At 39.2% G+C, this 20,943-nt stretch overlaps 1 protein-coding gene across 2 annotated transcripts in view; it reads right to left on the reverse strand.

Annotated features, from left to right (window-relative positions):
* Positions 1 to 20,943, reverse strand: part of rttn (rotatin) — a 223,972-nt gene that overhangs the window by 14,346 nt on the left and 188,683 nt on the right. For both annotated transcript variants that reach the window (XM_060823325.1, XM_060823321.1), the window contains exons 38-44: positions 19,944 to 20,097; positions 16,880 to 17,017; positions 15,482 to 15,699; positions 10,470 to 10,575; positions 2,248 to 2,345; positions 1,453 to 1,530; positions 1,228 to 1,354 (exon numbers count right to left, since the gene is read on the reverse strand). In XM_060823325.1, coding sequence (XP_060679308.1) covers positions 1,228 to 1,354; positions 1,453 to 1,530; positions 2,248 to 2,345; positions 10,470 to 10,575; positions 15,482 to 15,699; positions 16,880 to 17,017; positions 19,944 to 20,097 — 919 coding nt within the window. The remainder of the gene's footprint in view (positions 1 to 1,227; positions 1,355 to 1,452; positions 1,531 to 2,247; positions 2,346 to 10,469; positions 10,576 to 15,481; positions 15,700 to 16,879; positions 17,018 to 19,943; positions 20,098 to 20,943) is intronic.

The raw sequence follows: 20,943 nt of genomic DNA on the forward strand, positions 1-20,943 counted from the left end.
TGCCTAACCTGCTGTGCTTTAACCAGCAACACATTTTCAACTATGCCAAACTTCTGCCTGGCAACAGGCCCATGTGAACTGATTGTCATGGAGATACAAACCCAGACCAGAACATATTGAAAATCAAATGACATGCTCCACTTTTTTGATACAGAAAAATGGATGGCTGTGATTTGGACAGATAGAGACTAGACGAAACAGAGCGCAAGCAAGAATGCCATGCAGAGAAAGACAACAAGTACACCAGAGAGAGCGCCCAGAAATAGAGAGAGAAAAAGAAAATGCATGCTAGAGAGACAAAAAGCAGGTGTGTGTGTGCGTGTGTGTATATGAGAGAGAGAGAGACAGAGAGCGAGCGAGCGAGACAGCACACATGCAAACAGTGAGGGTAACAAAACAAATTTCTGGAGTTGATAAAGAATGTGTTAACAATAAATAGGATGCTTTCTTACAGCTGATTTCTGTTCCAAAAGAGGGCAGAACAGATGGGACCTTTGAAGATTTAAGGAACATGTAGTATGTAATGGGAATATGACATACTATTTCACACATTTGCTGAGGTGAGCATTGTTGATGGAACTAGGTTCTGAAATATTTAGTAACAAAAACAGAAGTTGCTGGCACCCTCTGAAGGCCTGGCAGTATCTGTTAAAAAAAAATAGGAGTAAATATTTTGGGTCCAATGATCCTTCCTCAGAAACGTTCTGAGCAAGAGTCACCAGACCTGAAACATTAACTCTGATTTCTCTTCACAGATGATGCCAGACCTGCTGAGCTTTCCAGCAACTTCTGTTTTTGTTTCTGATTGACAACATCTGCAGTTTTTATCTGGAATATTTAGGATGAGTGAGAGTGAAAGATTTTCCTAGAGCAGCAGGTAAAAATGACCCTGATGGAAGGCGGAGATTAATTTGGAACTTAAGTGGGCTACTTCTATACAAAAGGAGTTGTAAGATGTACCTTGATTGCATTCAGTGGTTAAAAGTAAAAAATGCCTTTTGTCAATTTGGTGAATCAGTCCAGTTAAAGTAATGTTCAATGGATGGGAGTTTGCTCACTGAGCTGAAAGGTTCGTTTTCATCTATGCTGATTTTAGATTGTTTAGCTTGAAATGAAGGGCTTAATTTAACTTACAAATCAAGTGAGAAACACCGACTGTTATTTGTATTTCGCTGTTTCTATTCTGCTTTAACCTCAGGCTTTCCTCAGTGCTTCAGCTATACTCACCTGCTGGTAGGTTTGCCGTGTAGACACATAACAGTTTCAGAGCGGCCAACATCAACATGTCATCCATTAAAAACCAGGGCCAAAGTGGATAAATTGCACTCCCAAGGTGAGCATCGGATGCTGCAACCTGTAGGAACAGTTGGAGTGCAAAAGAGGAAGTTCGTAATTTGAACAATAATGCAGATAACAGTCCAGAACATCATCTAATTTTGGTAGTAGCCTTACTTTGCATTCGACATTGTGATATAAGCAATTCCTCAGCAACTGCATCACCATTTTCAGCTCTCTGGTAAGACTGTCATCCTATGTTGCCAGAAACACATAAATAGTCATTTAAAATAAATGAAGTGACAGATTATATATAGTATTTGCTGTTTTATAAATAAAGCATGCGTTTAATTCCATTTAAAAACATCAAAATTATGCGTGCACTTTAAAAAATGCCCACAGTGACGAGCAATATTTCCTCTAAGTTGAATGGCTTGGCTTAGGTTGGCACGTGCACAGCTGATCCAAAATTCCGCACACGGTGATCAGTTTTGGCATACCGACTACAGCATTGATGTCTGGTTCTGGAGGCTGGTGCCACTCACGGACCTTGGAGGTCCATACAGACAGAAAGAAAATGAGGCGGAATGCTAGGGTTGAGTGAAAAGGGATTTTTTTTAGTACACAGGGGCTTAGCGGTATAAGGTACATGCATATTTCAATAAAAAGCAGATTAATATAAACCCAGACTGAAGGAATTTTAATATTCAGTGTTCAAGCAAATAAAATGCCTCCTCAGCGATATTATGGATCAATTACCTTTAACCTAGATCAGCTGTGAACATTTTAACCAAAATAAGACTGCCAAGAGATCATCAATATGTTAACAACCTTTAAAAATAAAATAATTTAACTGATTATGTTAAGTACAACACCATAGTGTTTTTACTGTAGCACATGTTCATTAACCAATTTCTTGAACAATAATGCATAAATTGATTTGATTGCTGCTAATCTAACCTCCACGCTCACCTTTTTCCTTTGGATCACTTTTCCAGGTCTCAGTGAATCAAGGTTGAATTGTACATAGGTATGCTTTATCTGCTCGATACAGCTGTCAATGAGGCCAGCTAATAAAAGGAGAGAGAACAAAATTATTAATTATTTTCCAACTTTGTTCTATGTCAATATTGCAATCTATTTTGTTTTCATATATTCAAGTATACTCAATGTATACTTTCAAATTATGTAAGTCTTACAGTTACTTGAACTTTATTACATCATAAATCAAAACCAAGGCTGCTATAGAGAGCCACTTAATTTTTTTTTAAAACACTGGAAACAAACAAAGCAATTTTTTTTATTGAAGCATTCTTTATTGTGTAGAATATATTAATATAATTTCCTAATTTTTTTGGTAAGATACATGCACAGCAGTGGGGGGGGGTTGCTTGAGTGGGGATCAGGAGGTTTCTCTGCAACTACTTCTGTCAGTTCATGTAAGCTTTGGTGATGTCCATAGTAAATAAAAGTTATCCAAATGTTGTGCTGAGAATAGCCCTAATCCAACTTGAGGAAGGATTCTTTCCTCTTGCATAAATTCTGGGGTGGACAAAGTTAAAAATCACACACCAGTTTATAGTCTTAACAGGCTAGTTTGGAAGTTCTAGCTTTCGGAATGCTGCGCCTTATCAGGTAGCTACAATCCTATTGGACTATAACCTGGTGTTGTGTGACTTTTAACCATAAATTTGAAAAGTGAAGTTCATGCAAAGGAACTATACCACCAGGTCCTGGATCCAATTCATGACAAGTGCTAATATGTAGATTTATTTCGCCTATCACATTGGTAATCCCCTACTTACCAACTAATTGCTTTGGAGTTCTTGCAACTGCAAAAACATTCGAGGAAATTGCATTCCTCTTCTGATTTGTCCAAAGAGAGATAAAATGATCTGAGATCAATTTTCTGATTCAAATTAAAATTGGAAGCTACCTTGATTAAATATTTGAGCGATTTATGACAATAATCTATTGAGAGTAATGAAGCAAAGATGAGTGAACTACAATAAAGATTTATACATCACTAACATTACAAACTGAAACAAATGCTAACAACAGCCTGGTTTTCAATGAAAAGAATTTAAATTGTTCTTTGAACAAAATTAATGAATACAGTAAAGTTGATGAAACAATTGAAAAAATTGGAAGAGCCTAACAGCATACTGTGAACTCAACAGAATTATATTTTAAACAAATGTTCATCAGATATGAAAAATACTTCAATATTATATTACATTCTTCAGGAGCTAAAACCAAAATAGCAGTATAACACAACAGGTGGTCAAACAAACAAATACAATAAAACACTGCAAAAGACAAAACTAACTAAATTAGGACATAATTGCACAAATCTTTTCCATTTCGTCTATCATTACCTTGTGAGAACTAATTAAAGTAACCACAATCAAAAGCATAAGATAACAATAACTTGCTCTTATATTAGGCACTGGATTAAGATGATGATTCATAGAAATGTAATTAGCCAAAAAAGGACAATGAGTCAAAATAATATATTTTTTGGAGGGTTAGGGACAGTGGGTATACCTTATTATAAGCTTGGTTTAATAGGTTTTAGGGGCGTATGAAATTGAAACATGGTCTTGAATGTGGAAGGTGATAACATGGAGAAAAAGTTGAGGTGGGTTGACAGTTTGGAAAGAAGCAGGATTCAATGGTAGGTTTATTTCAGGACAACGATAGCTGCTTTGAAATGGAGGGAAACAATAATTGAGAGAGGAAAACATTTGCAGTACTATATTGCATATGAGACATGAGCGAAGTTGGATAATCAATGCAAATAGTAAGGAAGTAAGTAAGCAGGAGGTGGGTGTCATGAGCTCAGAGTGCATTAGAGAAAATGTAAGAGATGATGGAACAAAACATATGGTAAGCTTTATAGCAGGAAGGTTTAGCTCGAAACAGATGAAGTGACATTGTGGCAGAGATGCATGAATGGATGATTTTAATATCAATGACAAAGAAGAGTCCAATTAACATAATCAACTTTAAATAATCAAGACATCAATTGAATCACCTTCAAGTCTAGATGCAACGGTCAAATTCTAATCCAACTGTGATAATTTGGTCATTCTTAAATGTATCACTAGAAACAGTATTCCAGGTGAGAAGTATAATCTAAAGAGCAAAGACCCTTCAGTAAAAATCAATTAATGACATAGCCGGAATATGACACTATTTATGACAGACACATGCAATACTGATCATCAAGAACAGCATCACACGCTTTGGTTGTTGCCCAGGATGCTAAATATTCTTTCACATGCAAGATTGATAATGACAGATATTTATTTTCTTGCTGCCAACTACGGCCTTCCCTAGTATATACCTATTAGACCACAAGATATGCGTCGAATTTGGGCATTCAGAATATTGAAGCTGCTCTGCCATTTGATCATGGTTGATATGTATCTCAATCCCATTCTCTTATCTTTTCTTGTAGCCTTTGATCCCCTTACTAATCAAAAACCTATCTACTTCTGCATTAAATACATTTATTGACTTGGCTGCCATAGTTTCTGTGAAAAGGAGTTCTAAACATTCACCACCCTTTAGCTGAAGAAATTCTTCATTTTCTAAAGGGTCATTCCTTCACTCTGAAGCTGTACCCTCTGGTCCTAGTCTCTCCAAATAATGGAAACGTCATCTTTACGATCACTCTGTCCAGGCCTCTTCGTATTCGTAAATTTCACTCCGATCTTTCATCACCCTTCTAATCTCAGAGTACAGACACAGAGTTCTCAAGTACTCCTTCAATGACAAGTCCTTCGTTTCCAGGTTTATTTTTGCAAATCTCCTCTGGATCCCCTCCAATGTCAGCACATTGGCCCTTAGATACAGGGCCAAAAATCTGCTCACAACACACCAAATATGGTTTGGCCTTATACAGAGCATTATATAGCCTCAGCAATACAGTACTTCGGCAGTATCGGTCTTCGAGACATAGAGATGTACAGCATGGAAACAGACCCTTCGGTCCAACCTGTCCATGCTGACCGGGTATCCCAACCCAATCTAGTCCCACCTGTCAGCACCCGGCCCATATCCCTCCAAATCCTTCCTATTCATATACACATCCAAATGCCTCTTAAATGTTGCAATTGTACCAGCATCCACCACTTTCTCTGGCAGCTCATTCCACCTACGTACTACCCTCTGCGTGAAAAAGTTGGCCCTTAGGTCTCTTTTATATCTTTCCCCTCTCACCCTAAACCTATGTCCTCTAATTCTGGACTCCCCGACCCCAGAATAAATAGGCAAAGTCTTTTCCCTATCCATGCCCCTCATAATTCTGTAAACCTCTATGAGGTCACCCCCCAACCTCCGACGCCCCAGGGAAAACAGCCCCAGCCTGTTCAGCTTCTCCCCATAGCTTAAATCCTCCAACCCTGGCAGCATCCTTGTAAATCTTTTCTGAACCCTTTCAAGTTTCAAAACATCTTTCCAATAGGAAGGAGAACAGAATTGCATGCAATATTCCAACACTGGCCTAACCAATGTCCTGTACAGCTGCAACATGACCTCCCAACTCAATACTCTGACCAATAAAGGAAAGCATACCAAACGCCTTCTTCACTATCCTATCTACCTGCGATTTCACTTTCAAGGGACTATGAACCTGCACTCCAAGGTCTCTTTGTTCAGCAACACTCCCTAGGATTTACCATTAAGTGCATAAGTCCTACTAAGATTTGCTTTCCCAAAATGCAGCATCTTACATTTATCTGAATTAAACCCCATCTACCACTTCTCAGCCCATTGGCCCATCTGGTTAAGATCCTGTTGTAATCTGAGGTAACATTCATTGCTGTCCACTACACCTCCAATTTTGGTGTCATCTGCAAACTTATTTACTGTACCTCTTGTGCTCGCATCCAAATCATTTATGTAAATGACAAAAAGTAGAGGACCCAGCAACGATCCTTGTGGCACTCCACTGGTCACAGGCCTCCAGTCTGAAAAACAACCCTCCACCACCACCTCTGTCTTCTACCTTCGAGCGAATTCTGTATCCACATGGCTAGTTCTCCCTATATTCCATGAGATCTAACCTTGCTAACCAGTCTCCTATGGGGAACCTTGCCGAACGCCTTACTGAAGTCCATATAGATCACATCTACCGCTCTGCCCTCATCAATCCTCTTTGTTACTTCTTCAAAAAACTCAATCAAGTTTGTGAGATGATTTCCCATGCACAAAGCCATGTTAACTATCCCTAATCAGTCCTTGCCTTTTCAAATATATGTACATCCGGTCCCTCAGGATTCCCTCCAACAACTTGCTCACCACCGAGGTCAGGCTCACTGGTCTATAGTTCCCTGGCTTGTCCTTACCACTCTTCTTAAACAGTGGCACCACGTTTGCCAACCTCCAGTCTTCTGGCACCTCACCAGTGACTATCGATGATACAAATATCTTAGCAAGAGGCTCAGCAATCACTTCTCTAGCTTCCCACAGAGCTCTCGGGTACACCTGATCAGGTCCTGGGGATTTATTCACCTTTACCCATTTCAAGACATTCAGCACTTCCTCCTCTGTAATCTGGATATTATGCAAGATGTCACCATCTGTTTCCCTGCAGTCTATATCTTCCATATTCTTTTCCACAATAAATACTGATGCAAAATATGCATTTAGTATCTCCCACATTTTCTGGGACTCCACACAAAGGATGCCTTGCTGATCTTTGAGGGGCCCTATTCTCTCCCTAGTTACTCTTCTGTCCTTAAATGTATTTGTAAAACCTCTTTGGATTCTCCTGAATTCTATTTGCCAAAGCTAGCTCATGTCCCCGTTTTGCCCTCCTGATTTCCCTCTTAATTACACTCCTACTTCATTTATACTCTTCAAAGGATTCACTCGATCTATCCTGCCTCTACCTTACAAATGCTTCCTTCTTTTTCTTAATGAAACCCTCAATTTCTTTAGTCATCCAGCATTCCTTATACCATCAACCTTCCCTCTCACCCTAACAGGAATATACTTTCTCTGGATTCTTGTTATCTCATTTCTGAAGGTTTCTCATTTCCTGCGAACATCCGCGTCCAATCAATCAGCTTTCGAAAGTTCTTGCCTAATACTGTCAAAATTGGCCTTTCTCCAATTTAGAACTTTACCTTTCAGATCTGCTCTATCCTTTTCCATCACTATTTTAAAACTAATAGAATTATGGTCACTGGCTCCAAAGTGCTCCCTCACTGGCATTTATAGTGGTTTGAATCTGCCGCTTCCGGTTGTCAGTTCCAGCTGTCCATTGCAGTGGTCGGTATATTGGGTCCAGGTTGATGTGCTTATTGATCGAATCTGTGGATGAGTGCCATGCCTCTAGGAATTCCCTGGCTGTTCTGTTTGGCTTGTCCTATAATAGTAGTGTTGTCCCAGTGGAATTCATGTTGCTTGTCATTCAGATTCAAATCAATAAGCACATGAACCTGGACCCAATATACCGACCACTGCAACGGACAGTTGGAACTGACAACTGGAAGCGGCAGATTCAAGCCACTATAAATGCCGGAGGAAACATCACAGAAGCGCTTCACAGGAGGCTCCCAGGCACTGAGGATGTCACCTAGACAGGAGAGGAAACGTCTGCAACACAAATTCCCAGCTTGGCAAACAGAACCACAACAATGAGCACCCGAGCTACAAATCTTCTCACAAACTTTAGTCACAGTCTATGTATGGAAAGTTAAAATCCCCTACCATAACCACTCTATTATCCTTACAGATAGCTGTGATCTCCTTACAAGTTGGTTTCTCAATTTCCCTCTTGACTATTGGGGGGTCTATAATACAATCCCCAATAAGGTGATCATCCCTTTCTTATTTCTCAGTTCCACCCAAATAACTTCCCTGGATGTATTTCTGGGAATATCCTTCCTCAGCACAGCTGTAATGCTATCCGTTATCAAAAATGCCACTCCCCCTCCTCTTTTGCCTCCCTTTCTATCCTTCCTGAAGCATTTGTATGCTGGAACATTAATATGCCAATCTGCCCATTCCTGAGTCGTGTTTCTGTAATTGCTATGATATCCCAGTCCCATGTTTCTAAATATGCCCTGAGTTCATCTGCCTTCCCTCTTATGCCCCTTGCATAAAATAAATGCAGTTTAATGTATTAGTCCTACCTTGTCCCTGCCTGCCCTGACTCTTTGACTTGCTTCTGTTCTCAACTGTACCAGTCTCAGATTGATCTCTTTCCTCACAATCTCCCTGGGTCCCACCCCCCCACCTTACTAGTTTAAATCCTCCCAAGCAGTTCTCGCAAATGCCCCTGCCAGTATATTAGTCCCCTTCCAATTTAGGTGCAATCCATCCTTCTTGTACAGGTCACTTCTACCCCAAGAGAGATTCCAATGACCCATAAATGTGAATCCTTCTCCCATGCACCAGCGCCTCAGCCATGCATTCATCTGCTCTATCCTCCTGTTCCTGCCCTCACTAGCTCGTAGTACTGGGAATAATCCAGATATTACTACCCTCGAGGACCTACTTTTTAAATATCTGCCTAACTCTCTGTAATCTCCCTTCAGAATCTCAACCTTTTCCCTTCCTATGCCATTGGTTCCAATGTGGAAAATGACCTCTTGCCAGCCCTTCTCCCCCTTGAGAACATTCTGCACCCTCTCTGAGAAACCTTGATCCTGGCACCAGGGAAGCAACACACCATTCTGCTTTTTCACTGCTGGCCACAGAAACGTCTGTCTGTACCTCGGTCTACAGAATCCCCTAACACAACTGATCTCTTGGAAGCCAACGGACCCCTCGTTGCATTAGAGCCAGTCTCAATACCAGAAACTTGGCTGTTCGTGCTACATTCCCCTGAGAATCTATCACCCCCTACATTTTCCAAAACAGCATACCTGTTTGAAATGGGTACATCCACAAAAGACTCCTGCCCTAGGTGCCTACCTCTCTTCCCCTTCCTGGAGTTAACCCATCTATGTGACTGTATCTAAGACTTTCTCCCCTTCCTATAACTGCCATCCATCACTTACTGTTACTGTTACAAATTCCTCATCGCTTCTAACTGTCTCTCCAACCGAACCATTTGATCTGATAAGATTCGCATCCAACAGCATTTACAGCAGATATAATCCTCAGTAACTCTTAAACTCTCTTTAAACTCCACATCTGACAAGAAGTACATATCACTGTACTAAAGGCCATTTTTGCTCCTTCACAATCTACAGATCCAAAAAATAACACCGTCTTATTTCTCTACAAAACACTGCCCCAGGTTAAATTAATAGTGATAGCTTATATTTTAAGTTTAATCAAGAGACTTATCTCCAAAAACATACAATCAAGAAAGAACCCACTCTACTCACTACTGCTGTCTTTCTATTGGACAGACTTAAAACAACGACTAACTGATTCTGTGTTGTGAACTTCGCTCAAACAGGTTCCTCCAAGATTAGTTGTGGAATTCACTGTTTGTTAATTTTCCCAGGCGCACTCCGATGTCCAGCGATACAGGAATTCAAAACAGCAAAGGCAGTAACTGTGCCTCTCTCTTTCTCTCTCCTGCAATGTGCTCTTGTTTTCTAGCCCTCTCAAAACAAATGTTAACATTGTATTTGCCTTCCTAACTCAACCTACATGTTAACATAAAGAGAATCTTGAACTAGGGCTGCCAAGTCCCTTTGTGTTTCAGGTTTCTAAAGCCATTTCCCATTTTGAAATTAGTCTGCGTCTCTATTCTTTGTACCATACTGCATAACCTCACACTTGCCCATGTTGTATTCCATCTGCCACTTTTTGCCCTGTCTCCTCTCCTGTCCTGTTCAAGTCCTGCAGCCTCACTGCCTCCTCAACACTATCTGTCCCTCCACCTACCTTTGTAGTAAGTAATAGAAAGAGATCAGGACGAAGAATTATACATGCAGTTGGCGAGATAGATCAGTTCTCATATGGTCTGAATACCTTCTCATTCTTTTTGCTTCAAGCTGTTGCGGATTAACTAAGGCACAGGTGAACTACAAATTCATGACCATGAGAGAACAAATTCAGAATGTTCCAATCCATTTCACTTTGACCTTTTATAATCAGTCAAGAAGATGGTTATTGATGCTATGTCCTGGAGGACTCTTTAAACATAGCCTACTTTCTGGTTCATATAAATCATTACTTTTCTGGATAATCTAACCAAAGATAACACAAGACTGGCTTACCCTCCAATGCATGCTTCTGAGCACAAATGCTTACAGGAAGCAAAGCTGTAAGAGCACCTGCTGCAACCTTCCTGAGAGGATCATCAGATGATTTACCCTCAAAGCTCTATAAAACAAAATAGAAAAACCACAACCAAATCAACCACGAGTAACTGAAAAGTACAGTTTATTTCACATAGTATCTCAGTAGAGATTTCAACATTTTCTTCCCTTATCTAATTTTAGTTTCAGCTAGTTAAATATCCTTTGTTATTTTCAAAACACAGACACCTTTCAAATCTCCTTCAGCTACTCTGTAGTTTTTGCCTCCACTCAGAAAAATACAAAAAGAAATCTACCAATGTAATGTACTTAAAACAAAAGCTTATGGTCAGAGTAAAGAGAATAAACAAGTAATTAACTGTATTTTAAAACCATTTTTCTCTGCTCACATTTATTGGATAATTGGAGTACATATAAAGAGATGTGGTCTATTTCTCCAAATGATCATAAGACATAGGAGCAGAAGGAAGTCACTAAGTTCATCAAGTTTGCTCTGCCATTCAATAATTTTCCATGTCCGTTTAATTGAAAATGTGTCCTTTTCAACCTTGAATATATTTAAAGAGCCGTTTCAGCAGCCTTCTGCGATAAAGAATTATACAGCTTACAGTGTATATAGTGGCACAGTAGCTATATAGCAGCACGGTGGCATTTAGCAGCATGGTGATACAGTGGTTAGCATTGCTGCCTCACAGCGCCAGGGACCCGGGTTTGATTCCAGCCTCGGGTGACTGCGTGGAGTTTGCACATTCTCCCAGCGTCTGCAAGCATTTCCTCCCACAATCCAAAGATGTGTAGGTTAGGTGAATTGGTCAATGCTAAATTGACCATAGTGTCCAGGGATGTGTAGGTTAGGTGCACTACTCTAAATGTAGAGTAATGGGAAATGGGTTTGAGTGGGATACCCTTTGGAGGGTCGGTGTGGACTTGTTGGGCTGAAGGGCTTGTTTCCATACTGTAGGGATTCTATGAGTCTCTAGATCCACAACGACAAGAGAGAAGAAATTCCTCTTCATTTGTGCGAGTGGGGAGCTAATATTAAAGGGGACTGGATTTAAAACATAGGCATTAGATTACCTTGTGGTTTAACTTTTCTCTGCTAAAGCTACAAATGATGAATAAATTGTTAAATATTTTGTTTAAGCTACAAACCTAGTGTCTGCTAACAGGTACTAATAGTTACGTAAAACACATAATTAAGAAGAATTGGGATCAACTTTGAGGGTCATTGAAAATTTTAATATTACTATGTGCTGAATATGAGGATAGGGAGGCTAGTTCGATTTGGCTGTCCCTCCCTCCCTTTCTGTGTCATAACAATCTGAATAAAAGATTAGAGTATTTCTAAACAATGGAGACCAGGGAAATTCTTAGTATGCTATCAGAAAGAAAGAATTAGGTTTCATGCGGTGTGTCATAGAACACAATCTGTGGTGACTATCTGCTGATGGCCAAACGCGGATTTTAGAGCTTTCTGGCGAGGCAGTAAAGAGTTTATAACTTTGTTGGATGCTGATGGAAAGATTCTGAACAGATCACCAGTGTTTTAGTTCTTAAAAAAGAAACTGGTACACTTGCATCAAAAAATTAGAGATGAGGGTAAAATATTAAAAAGAATATTACTCAGGCAGATAATGGAATCATTGATAGTAACCAGGGAAGAAAAGCTAGACAGCTGACAATAGGGCTGAAAGTGGGTAAAATGGAATGGCTGTGCAGAAAGCAACCCATGTCATGACAGCATCTTCCATTGGGGGTGGGTAAATGAAGGAAATGTTTTAAAATTATTGAACTTGATACTGAAAACTGAATGCTTAATAATAAGGGAAGTCTATTGAAAGTGAAAATAAGGCTCTTGTCAAGATACCATGACCGTAAACATTTGGGAGAAGAGGAGTATCTCAGAAATCAACTTTCATTTTCTGTACTTAATATGTATGTTTAATTGTTGTAAATTACTATTTGATTTCTACATAATCAGAAATGGCCCTTATAATTTCTACAGTAAAATCTGGCACAGTTCTTTCATAACGTTACCTTGGAAAGGCAAGTTTTCACATCCAAATACAAACTAAAAATCAGTACCACATACACTATCCTAACCCTTTTAGAGAGTTTTAAGTGATCAGAGAAAAGCAGAGAGAAAGTCTATTCATTCACAAACACACACTGTCCTGCTTCAGTTCCTAGGAATATTTCTAGTCACTTTTTGCTTTAAACTGCAGATAGATTCAATCTGCATAATACTAATATGAGAAGTTAAATCAGTGCTGACATTTAATTAGATTCCCCACAGTGTGGATACAGGCCCTTTGGCCCGTCGACCCTTCGAAGAGTAACCCACACAGACCCATTCCCCTCCGACTAATATACCTAATACTATGGGCACTTTGGCATGGCCAATTCACCTGACCCGCACATCTTTGGACTGTGGGAGGAAACCGGAGCACCCGGAGGAGACCCATGCAGACACAGGGAGAATGTGCAAACTCCACACAGACAGTCACCCGAGGCTGGAATTGAACCTGGTGCTATGAGGCAGCAGTGCTAACCATTGAGCCACTGTGCTGCCCCCAAATTTGGTTGTTCAGTATGTGGTTTGAACTCACTGAGTCAACAACTATATTGTTATGCACTGTATTTAAGTTCTGTCTGGAGAAGAATAAATCAGTGCCCAATCTTAAGTACTTGAGATTGGAAAAAGGAAGGAAAAAGAAGAGATTTGGATTTATTTAATGTCATTCACAGCCTTAGGCTGTTTCAAAGTATTTCACTGTGAATGAAGTGCTTTTGAAGGACAGTTCATACCACAAAGTGGTAACCATGATACAAGCTTCTCAAAGCAAGTTTCCATAAAGAAATAACGATCAGACAATTCATTTTTGTACAGTTGCTTTGCAAAAAACATATTGACCAAAAGTTTGGCGAAGTAAGCATTTAGCCCCTACAACCATGCAATGAGATCATGGCTGCTCTGTGGTCACTCCATATACCTGCCTTCGGTCCATATTTCTTACTATCTTAGTTTAACATTAATTAATTTATTTCAGATTTAAAATTAACAACTGAACCAGCATCCACCGCTATTTGTGGAAAAGAGTTCCAAACATTTACCACCCTGTCTGTGTGTGCTGAAGTGCTTCCTAAGAGTTCTCCTAAATGTCCTGGCCCTAATTCTCAGACAATTCCTCCTAGTTCTAGAATCGCCAGCCAGTTGAAATAGTTTATCTACTCTGTCTTCTCCTGTTAATATCTACCTCCCTGTTCTCCAAAATAAAGCTACCAGAATTTTCATATCTGTCACAGAGAGCAGATGGGCCGTCAGTTTAATGTCTCATCTTAAAGAAAACACTCCCAATAATACAGCACTCTTTTAGTATCACAATAAAATATTGATTTCAATTTTCATGCTTTAGCCTCAGGAGTAGAACTTGAACCCACAACTGTTGACTGAGAGATAAGAGTGCTACTGAGTTATGGTTGACTCTGGAGTTATTGTTGGTGTATTGTTCATTCCTAAGCCTGATAACCTCATGGTGTAGAGCATTAGGGATCAAAATACCAATGAAATCAACAATAATAGTCAGACTGGAGACCTGTGACTAGTGGAGTGCCACAGGTGTCAGTGTTGGGCCCATTACGGTGTTATCTGCATCAATGATTTGGGTGAGAATGTATAAGGCATGATTAATCAAGTTTGCTGATGACACTAAAACATCCGGTATCGTGGACAATGAGATAGGTTATCAGAAATTGCAGCAGGATCTTGCTTAGCTAGGGAAATGGGTCAAGAGATGGTAAATGGAGATTAATATAGGCATGTGTGAGGTCTTGCATTTTGGAAAGTCAAATCAAGGTAGGAATTCCATGATGAATGGTAGGGCCTTTAGGAGTGTAGTTGAATTGAGGGATCTTGAGCTCAGGTTCACAGTACTCTGAAAGTGGAGTCACAAGTGAATAGGGCAGTGAAGATGACTTTTGGCACACTGGCCTTCATCGTTTAAAGCACTGAGTATTGAATTTGGGAAGTTATGTTGCAGTAATACAGGACATTAGTGAGGCCACATTTGGAGTAATGTGTTCAGTTTTGGTCACCTAGTTATAGGAAGGATGTTATTAAACTTGAAAGAGTGCAGAAGAAATTTACAAGGACGTTGCCTGGACTCAATGGTCTGAGTTAGAGAGAGAGGTTAGACAAGCTAGGACTTTTCTCTTTAGAGCACAGGCGACCGAGGGGGACCTTATAGAGGTGTATAAGAGCATGAGAGGCCCGGATAGATTGAATACACTCAGTCTTCTTCCCAGGGTTGGGAAATCAAGGACAAGAGAGCATCAGTTTAAGGTTAGAGGGAAAAGAATTAAAGGGAACCCGAGGGGCAATGTTTTTACACAGAGGGTGGTATACATATAGAATGAGCTACCAGTGGAAGTGGTTGACGTGGGTACATTAATAACATTTAGTGTCACAGAGTCATAGAAATATATAGCACAGAAACTGACACTTTGGTCCAACTAACCAGATATCCTAACCTAATGTAGTCACATTTGCCTGCCCTTGACGTGTAATGCTCCAAACCTTTCCTATTCATATGCCTTTTAAATGTTGCAATTGTACAAGCCTAAAAGGTATTTGTACAAACAAACGGATAGGAAAAGATTAGAAGGAAAGGGACCAAGTGCATGGAAGTGGGGTTAGCATGGACAGACATTTTGGTCGGCCATGGACCAGTTTGGGCCAAAGGACCTGTCTCTGTGCTGTAGGACTCTGTAACTCTAAATATTCAGTGTATTATTCTAAAATTTTTGATTCTGATAATTAAACAGGTCTGCAATGGTTGTTTTTTACACAAATTCAGTTCTGCATCTAAAGCTAAACAATCCAATTGGAAATATCATATTAATACTGGTTAATTTAAATTCTTTATACATAAAAGGACTACAATTTATTTGCATTGGAATTCAATGAATACCTTTAATAGGCTCTCACAGAGCTGGCTGCCTGATGATTCATCCCCTTCATTTCCATCTAAAAGCTTAGTAAGAGTCAGAGAGTTGATTGAGTGATTTATCGCTCCAATTTGGCATTGACTCTTTCCCTCTTCAGTCAGAAGGAGAGAAATGAATTGTAAGGATACTGTATACAAACAGGATCTGGTAGTAGACATCTCAATGCACAAGGAAATCGTATCTAAAAGACAAAAAAAATTCATTACATGATACAAACCTTATTCTTGCAATTGTATAATAGCACAACATCATAGAATATTATAAAATCTAATAGCATGATCACAGAGACCAATGAAGTATTGGGTTTAATTTTGCAACGGTATTGATGCTTTGAGGTTAGTTAAGTATCACAGTAAATTTTGCTGCTCACCAATATATGGCAACTTGTTGCTGGAAAATACTTGCAATAGGCATTGACTGCAAGAGCAGAAAAGGCTCTCCTGTTATGCCTTCCAGTTGAGTGTCAAGCAAATGTTCATTATTATGTGAAGAATATTATATGTACCTGTAGTGAGAGACTTTTAGAATGTGTGAAATTATGCCCTGGAGAAAATTGACACTGAGGACAGAAGTTCTCTGGGAAAAGTGCAACACAAATCCAAATTTCACAAGGTTTATTGTGTACGAAGCCCACAACGAACAGAAAGAAATTCTTGTTCAGCTTTCAATAACTATACATGTACGCACAACCATTGGAGTTACAGGAAAGAAGCGACAGACAAATTTAATAGCTGACAAGGTATTTTGGTAATCAATGTGCATCTATTAAATGCGAAAACAAATCATAAAATAGAACAACATATTCCTGCAGTGTTGCATACTAAATTATATTGATGAATTTTGCTCTATAGAGATTAATTATAAGCAAAGCTTTAAAATAGCCAAGGTAAGTGGCATAGAGTATTATACATGTTGAATTAGAGGTCTCCTCAGAGCCATAAATAGCCTGCTGTTTACAGTGTACCATTCCTATAATTTATATCAGATTTGTTCAAATAAAAATTAAGTATGCCTTAAAGATTTCATATCAATAGAGTTTAGGGCGCATGTGTGTATATAAAACACCACACTAAGACTGCCAATTGCTGTTAAACTGGTAACAAACAAAATAAAATTATGTGTGATTGTCTCTGTAATATTCATTGTATATTTCGATGTGAAAATAATAGCTATAGTACTGGGGCTTTAAGGATTCAAATTTAGTTACACAATTAAAATTTTTTCCTAAAATAATTTGTACAAGACACATGCATAGTAATACTGCATCAGCTCAAATGAACACCACTGATATAAAGTACCCGAAGGGAAAAAGTCTGGTCTCCTGAATACAAAGAATGCACATATTAGCCAGTTTATATTACCTATGAGAGCAGCCCAATGCTTTGCCACTGCAGTTACGACTGCTGGGAATGTATCCTGAGCGCTTTTCCGTAGAATTGTGTTCAAAAGCATAAACAAGTCTGTCCATGCTTGGTAGATAGCAGATGTTACCTCACAGCCTGAAACACAGATAGTTATTTGACTGACACTGAAAAATTACTAGTTTAAAAATCAGGGTCCTTTGCTGTTAAGAACTACTTTGACAATAGGCATGCCAGGTTCCGACTCTAGTCTATTTTGCAAAACCCTTTGCTAATGTTTAATATTGTAATTAAAAGCACACATTGAGAGCACAACAAACATACACATCTGTTGACAGAATTAATAATCAATTTTCCCCCGAGTTCTATTACATAGCTCTACGCTTTATGTTCTCTAGTGATATTTGATATTCTTAGTAAAAAACGATTTACAAAAATCTGGCAAGCAGTATGAGAACCTAGATATAGGAGCAGGAGAAGGTATATACCCAGAGGAGCCTGCCTGCCGTTCAATAAGATCAAGACTTGACTTTTATCCTTAGCTTCCACTTTCCTGTCCAATTCCCATATCCTTAGATTCCCTCAAAAATACAAATTTCCATTGATTTCAGTCTTGCATATCATCAACATATAAACATCCAGAGCTTTGGAATTCTGAGTTTAGATTAGATTAGATTACTTACAAAGTGGAAACAGGCCCTCTGGCCCAACAAGTCCACACCGACCCTCCAAACAGTAACCCACCCAGGCCCATTTCCCTCTGACTAATGCACCTAACACTCCGGGCAATTTAGCGAGGCCAATTCACCTAACCTGCACATTTTATTTGGACTGTGGGAGGAAACCGGAGCACCCGGAGGAAACCCACGCAGACACGGGGAGAATGTACAAACTCCACATAGACATTTGCCTGAGGTGGGAATTGAACCCAGATCTCTAGCACTGTGAGGCAGCAGTGCTAACCACCGTGCCGTTGTAGCTATCGACTTACAGGTAGTCATAATATTGTACTTCCTGGACAGGCAGAGACAGAAGTTTATCTAACATTGCTTCTGGAGTTCCCTTATCTGCTGAGGTAATCAATCTAACTGATTTAAAATTAAAATCAAATTTCCTGAACATTGATAAATGGAAAGTAAATATTCACAAAGTAAACTGAAATATGTTTAGCACTAAATTACTAATCTTTTTAAAGTTCATTTAAAAAAACAGTGCCTTATAAAGTTTGTCATTCGAACTCATCCGCATCAACCAGACATCCCAATCTAACCTCGCCCTATTTGCTAGCATGTAGACTAAACCCTTTCCATTCATATATCCATCCAGATGCCTTTTAAATGTTGTAATTCCATCTACCTCCACCACTTCCTCTGACAGCTTGTTCTATACAAGCACCACTCCTTACATGAAAAACGTTGCCTCTCATCTTTAACCTATGCAGTCTAGTTTTGGACTCCTCCATCCTCAGAAAAAGACCTTGGCTATTCACTCTATCCATGCCCCTCATGATTTTCTAAACCACCATAAGGCCACCCCTCAGTCTCCGATGCTCCAAGATAAAACATCTCAGCCTGTTTAGCCTCTCTCTATAACTCAAACTCTCTAGTCTCAGCAACATCCTTGTAAATCCTTTCTCCACACTCTCAACAACATTCTCCCTATAGAAGAGTGACCAGAATTGTATACAGTACTCCAAAAATGGCCTCACCAATGTACGAATCATAAAACATTAGGTCAACTTATATGATGTAAGTCTTTATTATAAGAGGAATTGGACATTAAAGTAAGGATGTCATATTTCAGTTAAAAGTATTAAGTGAATAAGTATTAAGTGAGTTGCCGAATATTTCTTTATGTTAATTAATTTTTGGAATACAAATTTTTAATGGCAGCTTTTTGTTTCGACTTGCACTGCCACAGATGACATCGCAACTCCTATACTTAATGTTCTGACCATTGAAGGCAAATGTGTCAAATGCCTTCTTCACCATCCTGTCTACCTGTGACTCTACTTTCAAGGAACAATGCACCTGCAACGCCAGGACTCTCTGTTCGGCAACACTCCCCAGGATCCTACCATTAACTATACAACACCTGCCCTAGTTTGCCTTCCTAAAATGTAACACCTCACATTTATCTAAATTAAAAAAGTTAGTTCATTCAGGTAGAACTAACATGGTAGCAGCAGGTTTTACTGTGTCAAACTAACCACATTGATCTCCAATTTCAACATGAATGGATGTAAGCTGGTTGTTAAACTACACCACTCGAGTGTGCAGCAAAATCTTGATAACTTGTCTTTTGACTATTGTGATAGATATCATTTTCCCATTCAGCAGCCAAACAGCTTGTCAATACAATGATGGCATTGCTGGGTTTTCCCCATGCTACCTTGCTCTCCCATTACACCCCCCCCAAATATCATTGCACCATTTCATCTGATCATGAGAAGCTTTTCTTTTTACTTCAACATATCATCCACTATTCTTTGGGCAAACCTTATTTACGCTGGTAAAAAAGAAATCAATGCTCTTCCAAAAATGCAATTTCTTAGAACATTTCAAAAGGTAGTCATTTTAAATGATTCATATTTAAATTCTCATTCTCTTGCTTATGTCTGTTCATGACCTTGTCTTTTCTCACCATTGCAATATTCTCTAGCTTTTAAAGCTTCCAGTTGAGTTCTCTATTTTTCCTACTCTGGTCTCCTTTTGTAATTGTTTCCCTGTTCCATTTTTACTACTGTTAGCGAGCGTGGTCTCAGCTCTGAGACTATGTGCCCAGAAATCAGTCTGATCTCCTTGGTTCTTTTACTGAAGCACCTCATAAAAACAAGTCACTTTGTCACCTTTCCTATGATCTCAAAAGCCCACTTCTGATTATATATTTGTTCAGTTCTGTGGGACTTTTCTTCTATGTTTGTTATTAGATAAATACATTGTTAAGACAACTAAATAACTTGCTCACTCTTGAATCTAATTAGAGTTTCACTGAAAAGAAGACGATTCCAATTTTGCATGCTAAATGTGCGAAGGAAAGATGAAGAAACATAATGGTATATTACCAAAATAGTCTTTGCACTGTATACAAAGTCCTGTGAATATATTTAACAACAATGGCTTCAGTAAGTCATCCTGAATTGAGTGTTCTGGACGCAAGACCAAACAGTGTTGAACCAGATTAGAAAATGCAGACAGATACTGAAGGTGGCTCAAAATCTGCAGAGAAAAACAATAATTAAAAACAACATACCACAAGATATCAATTAAAAACTCCACAGCAGAATTCAGTGCGCACCTTCGTTCAGCAAACTGTGGCACATAGCATTCAAAATGATCCTTTATTAGTGACTTGCAAGTAGCAGAAAATGGTGAATTGTGAAAGACTTTTCATTCATTATTCAAGAGAAAGTGCAGAACTGTACTGTTTTGAAACATTTCCACTTTGGTCAAATTATCATAAATTAATCTTATTTTCAGGCCTGGGCAATCATTTGACTTGTTAAATAGATGTATCCTCATTGCCAAATGTGCACCTTCTATTAGGATCAAAAGGATGGACTCAGAGTCAAGTTGAGTGTTATAGCAGTAATTCTTACTTTGCTTTGCTCCAGAGTTAGGACTGGTTAGGAAAAATGAAACAGGTTTAAACAAATGCTGACAGGTACAGTGTAAATCAAGAGGTCAGAGGCATGAGGCTAGAGGCTAGTCATATTGGGATGACATGCTTCAATTCTGGATGTAGGTTTGCTCGCTGAGCTGGAAGATTCATTTTCAGATGTTCCGTCACCATATGAGGTAACATCTTCAGTGAGCCTCTGGACGTATTAACAGAAAGCAGTAAACACCAGCATTGCTTCATCCGGAGGCTCCCCGAGGATGTTACCTAGTATGGTGACGAAACGTCTGAAAATGAACCTTCCAGCTTAGGGAGCAAACCTACATCCAGAACGTCAACCTGAGCTACAAATCTTCTCAAACTCGTTAACATTTAGATGTTGTATTTAGTCAGTGGAATAGCTGAGAAGCAGAAATTACAGGAAAGTCAGATAATTAGAAAGGAGA

This window comes from Hemiscyllium ocellatum, chromosome 4 (assembly GCF_020745735.1).
Source record: "Hemiscyllium ocellatum isolate sHemOce1 chromosome 4, sHemOce1.pat.X.cur, whole genome shotgun sequence".
Lineage (NCBI taxonomy): Eukaryota > Metazoa > Chordata > Chondrichthyes > Orectolobiformes > Hemiscylliidae > Hemiscyllium > Hemiscyllium ocellatum.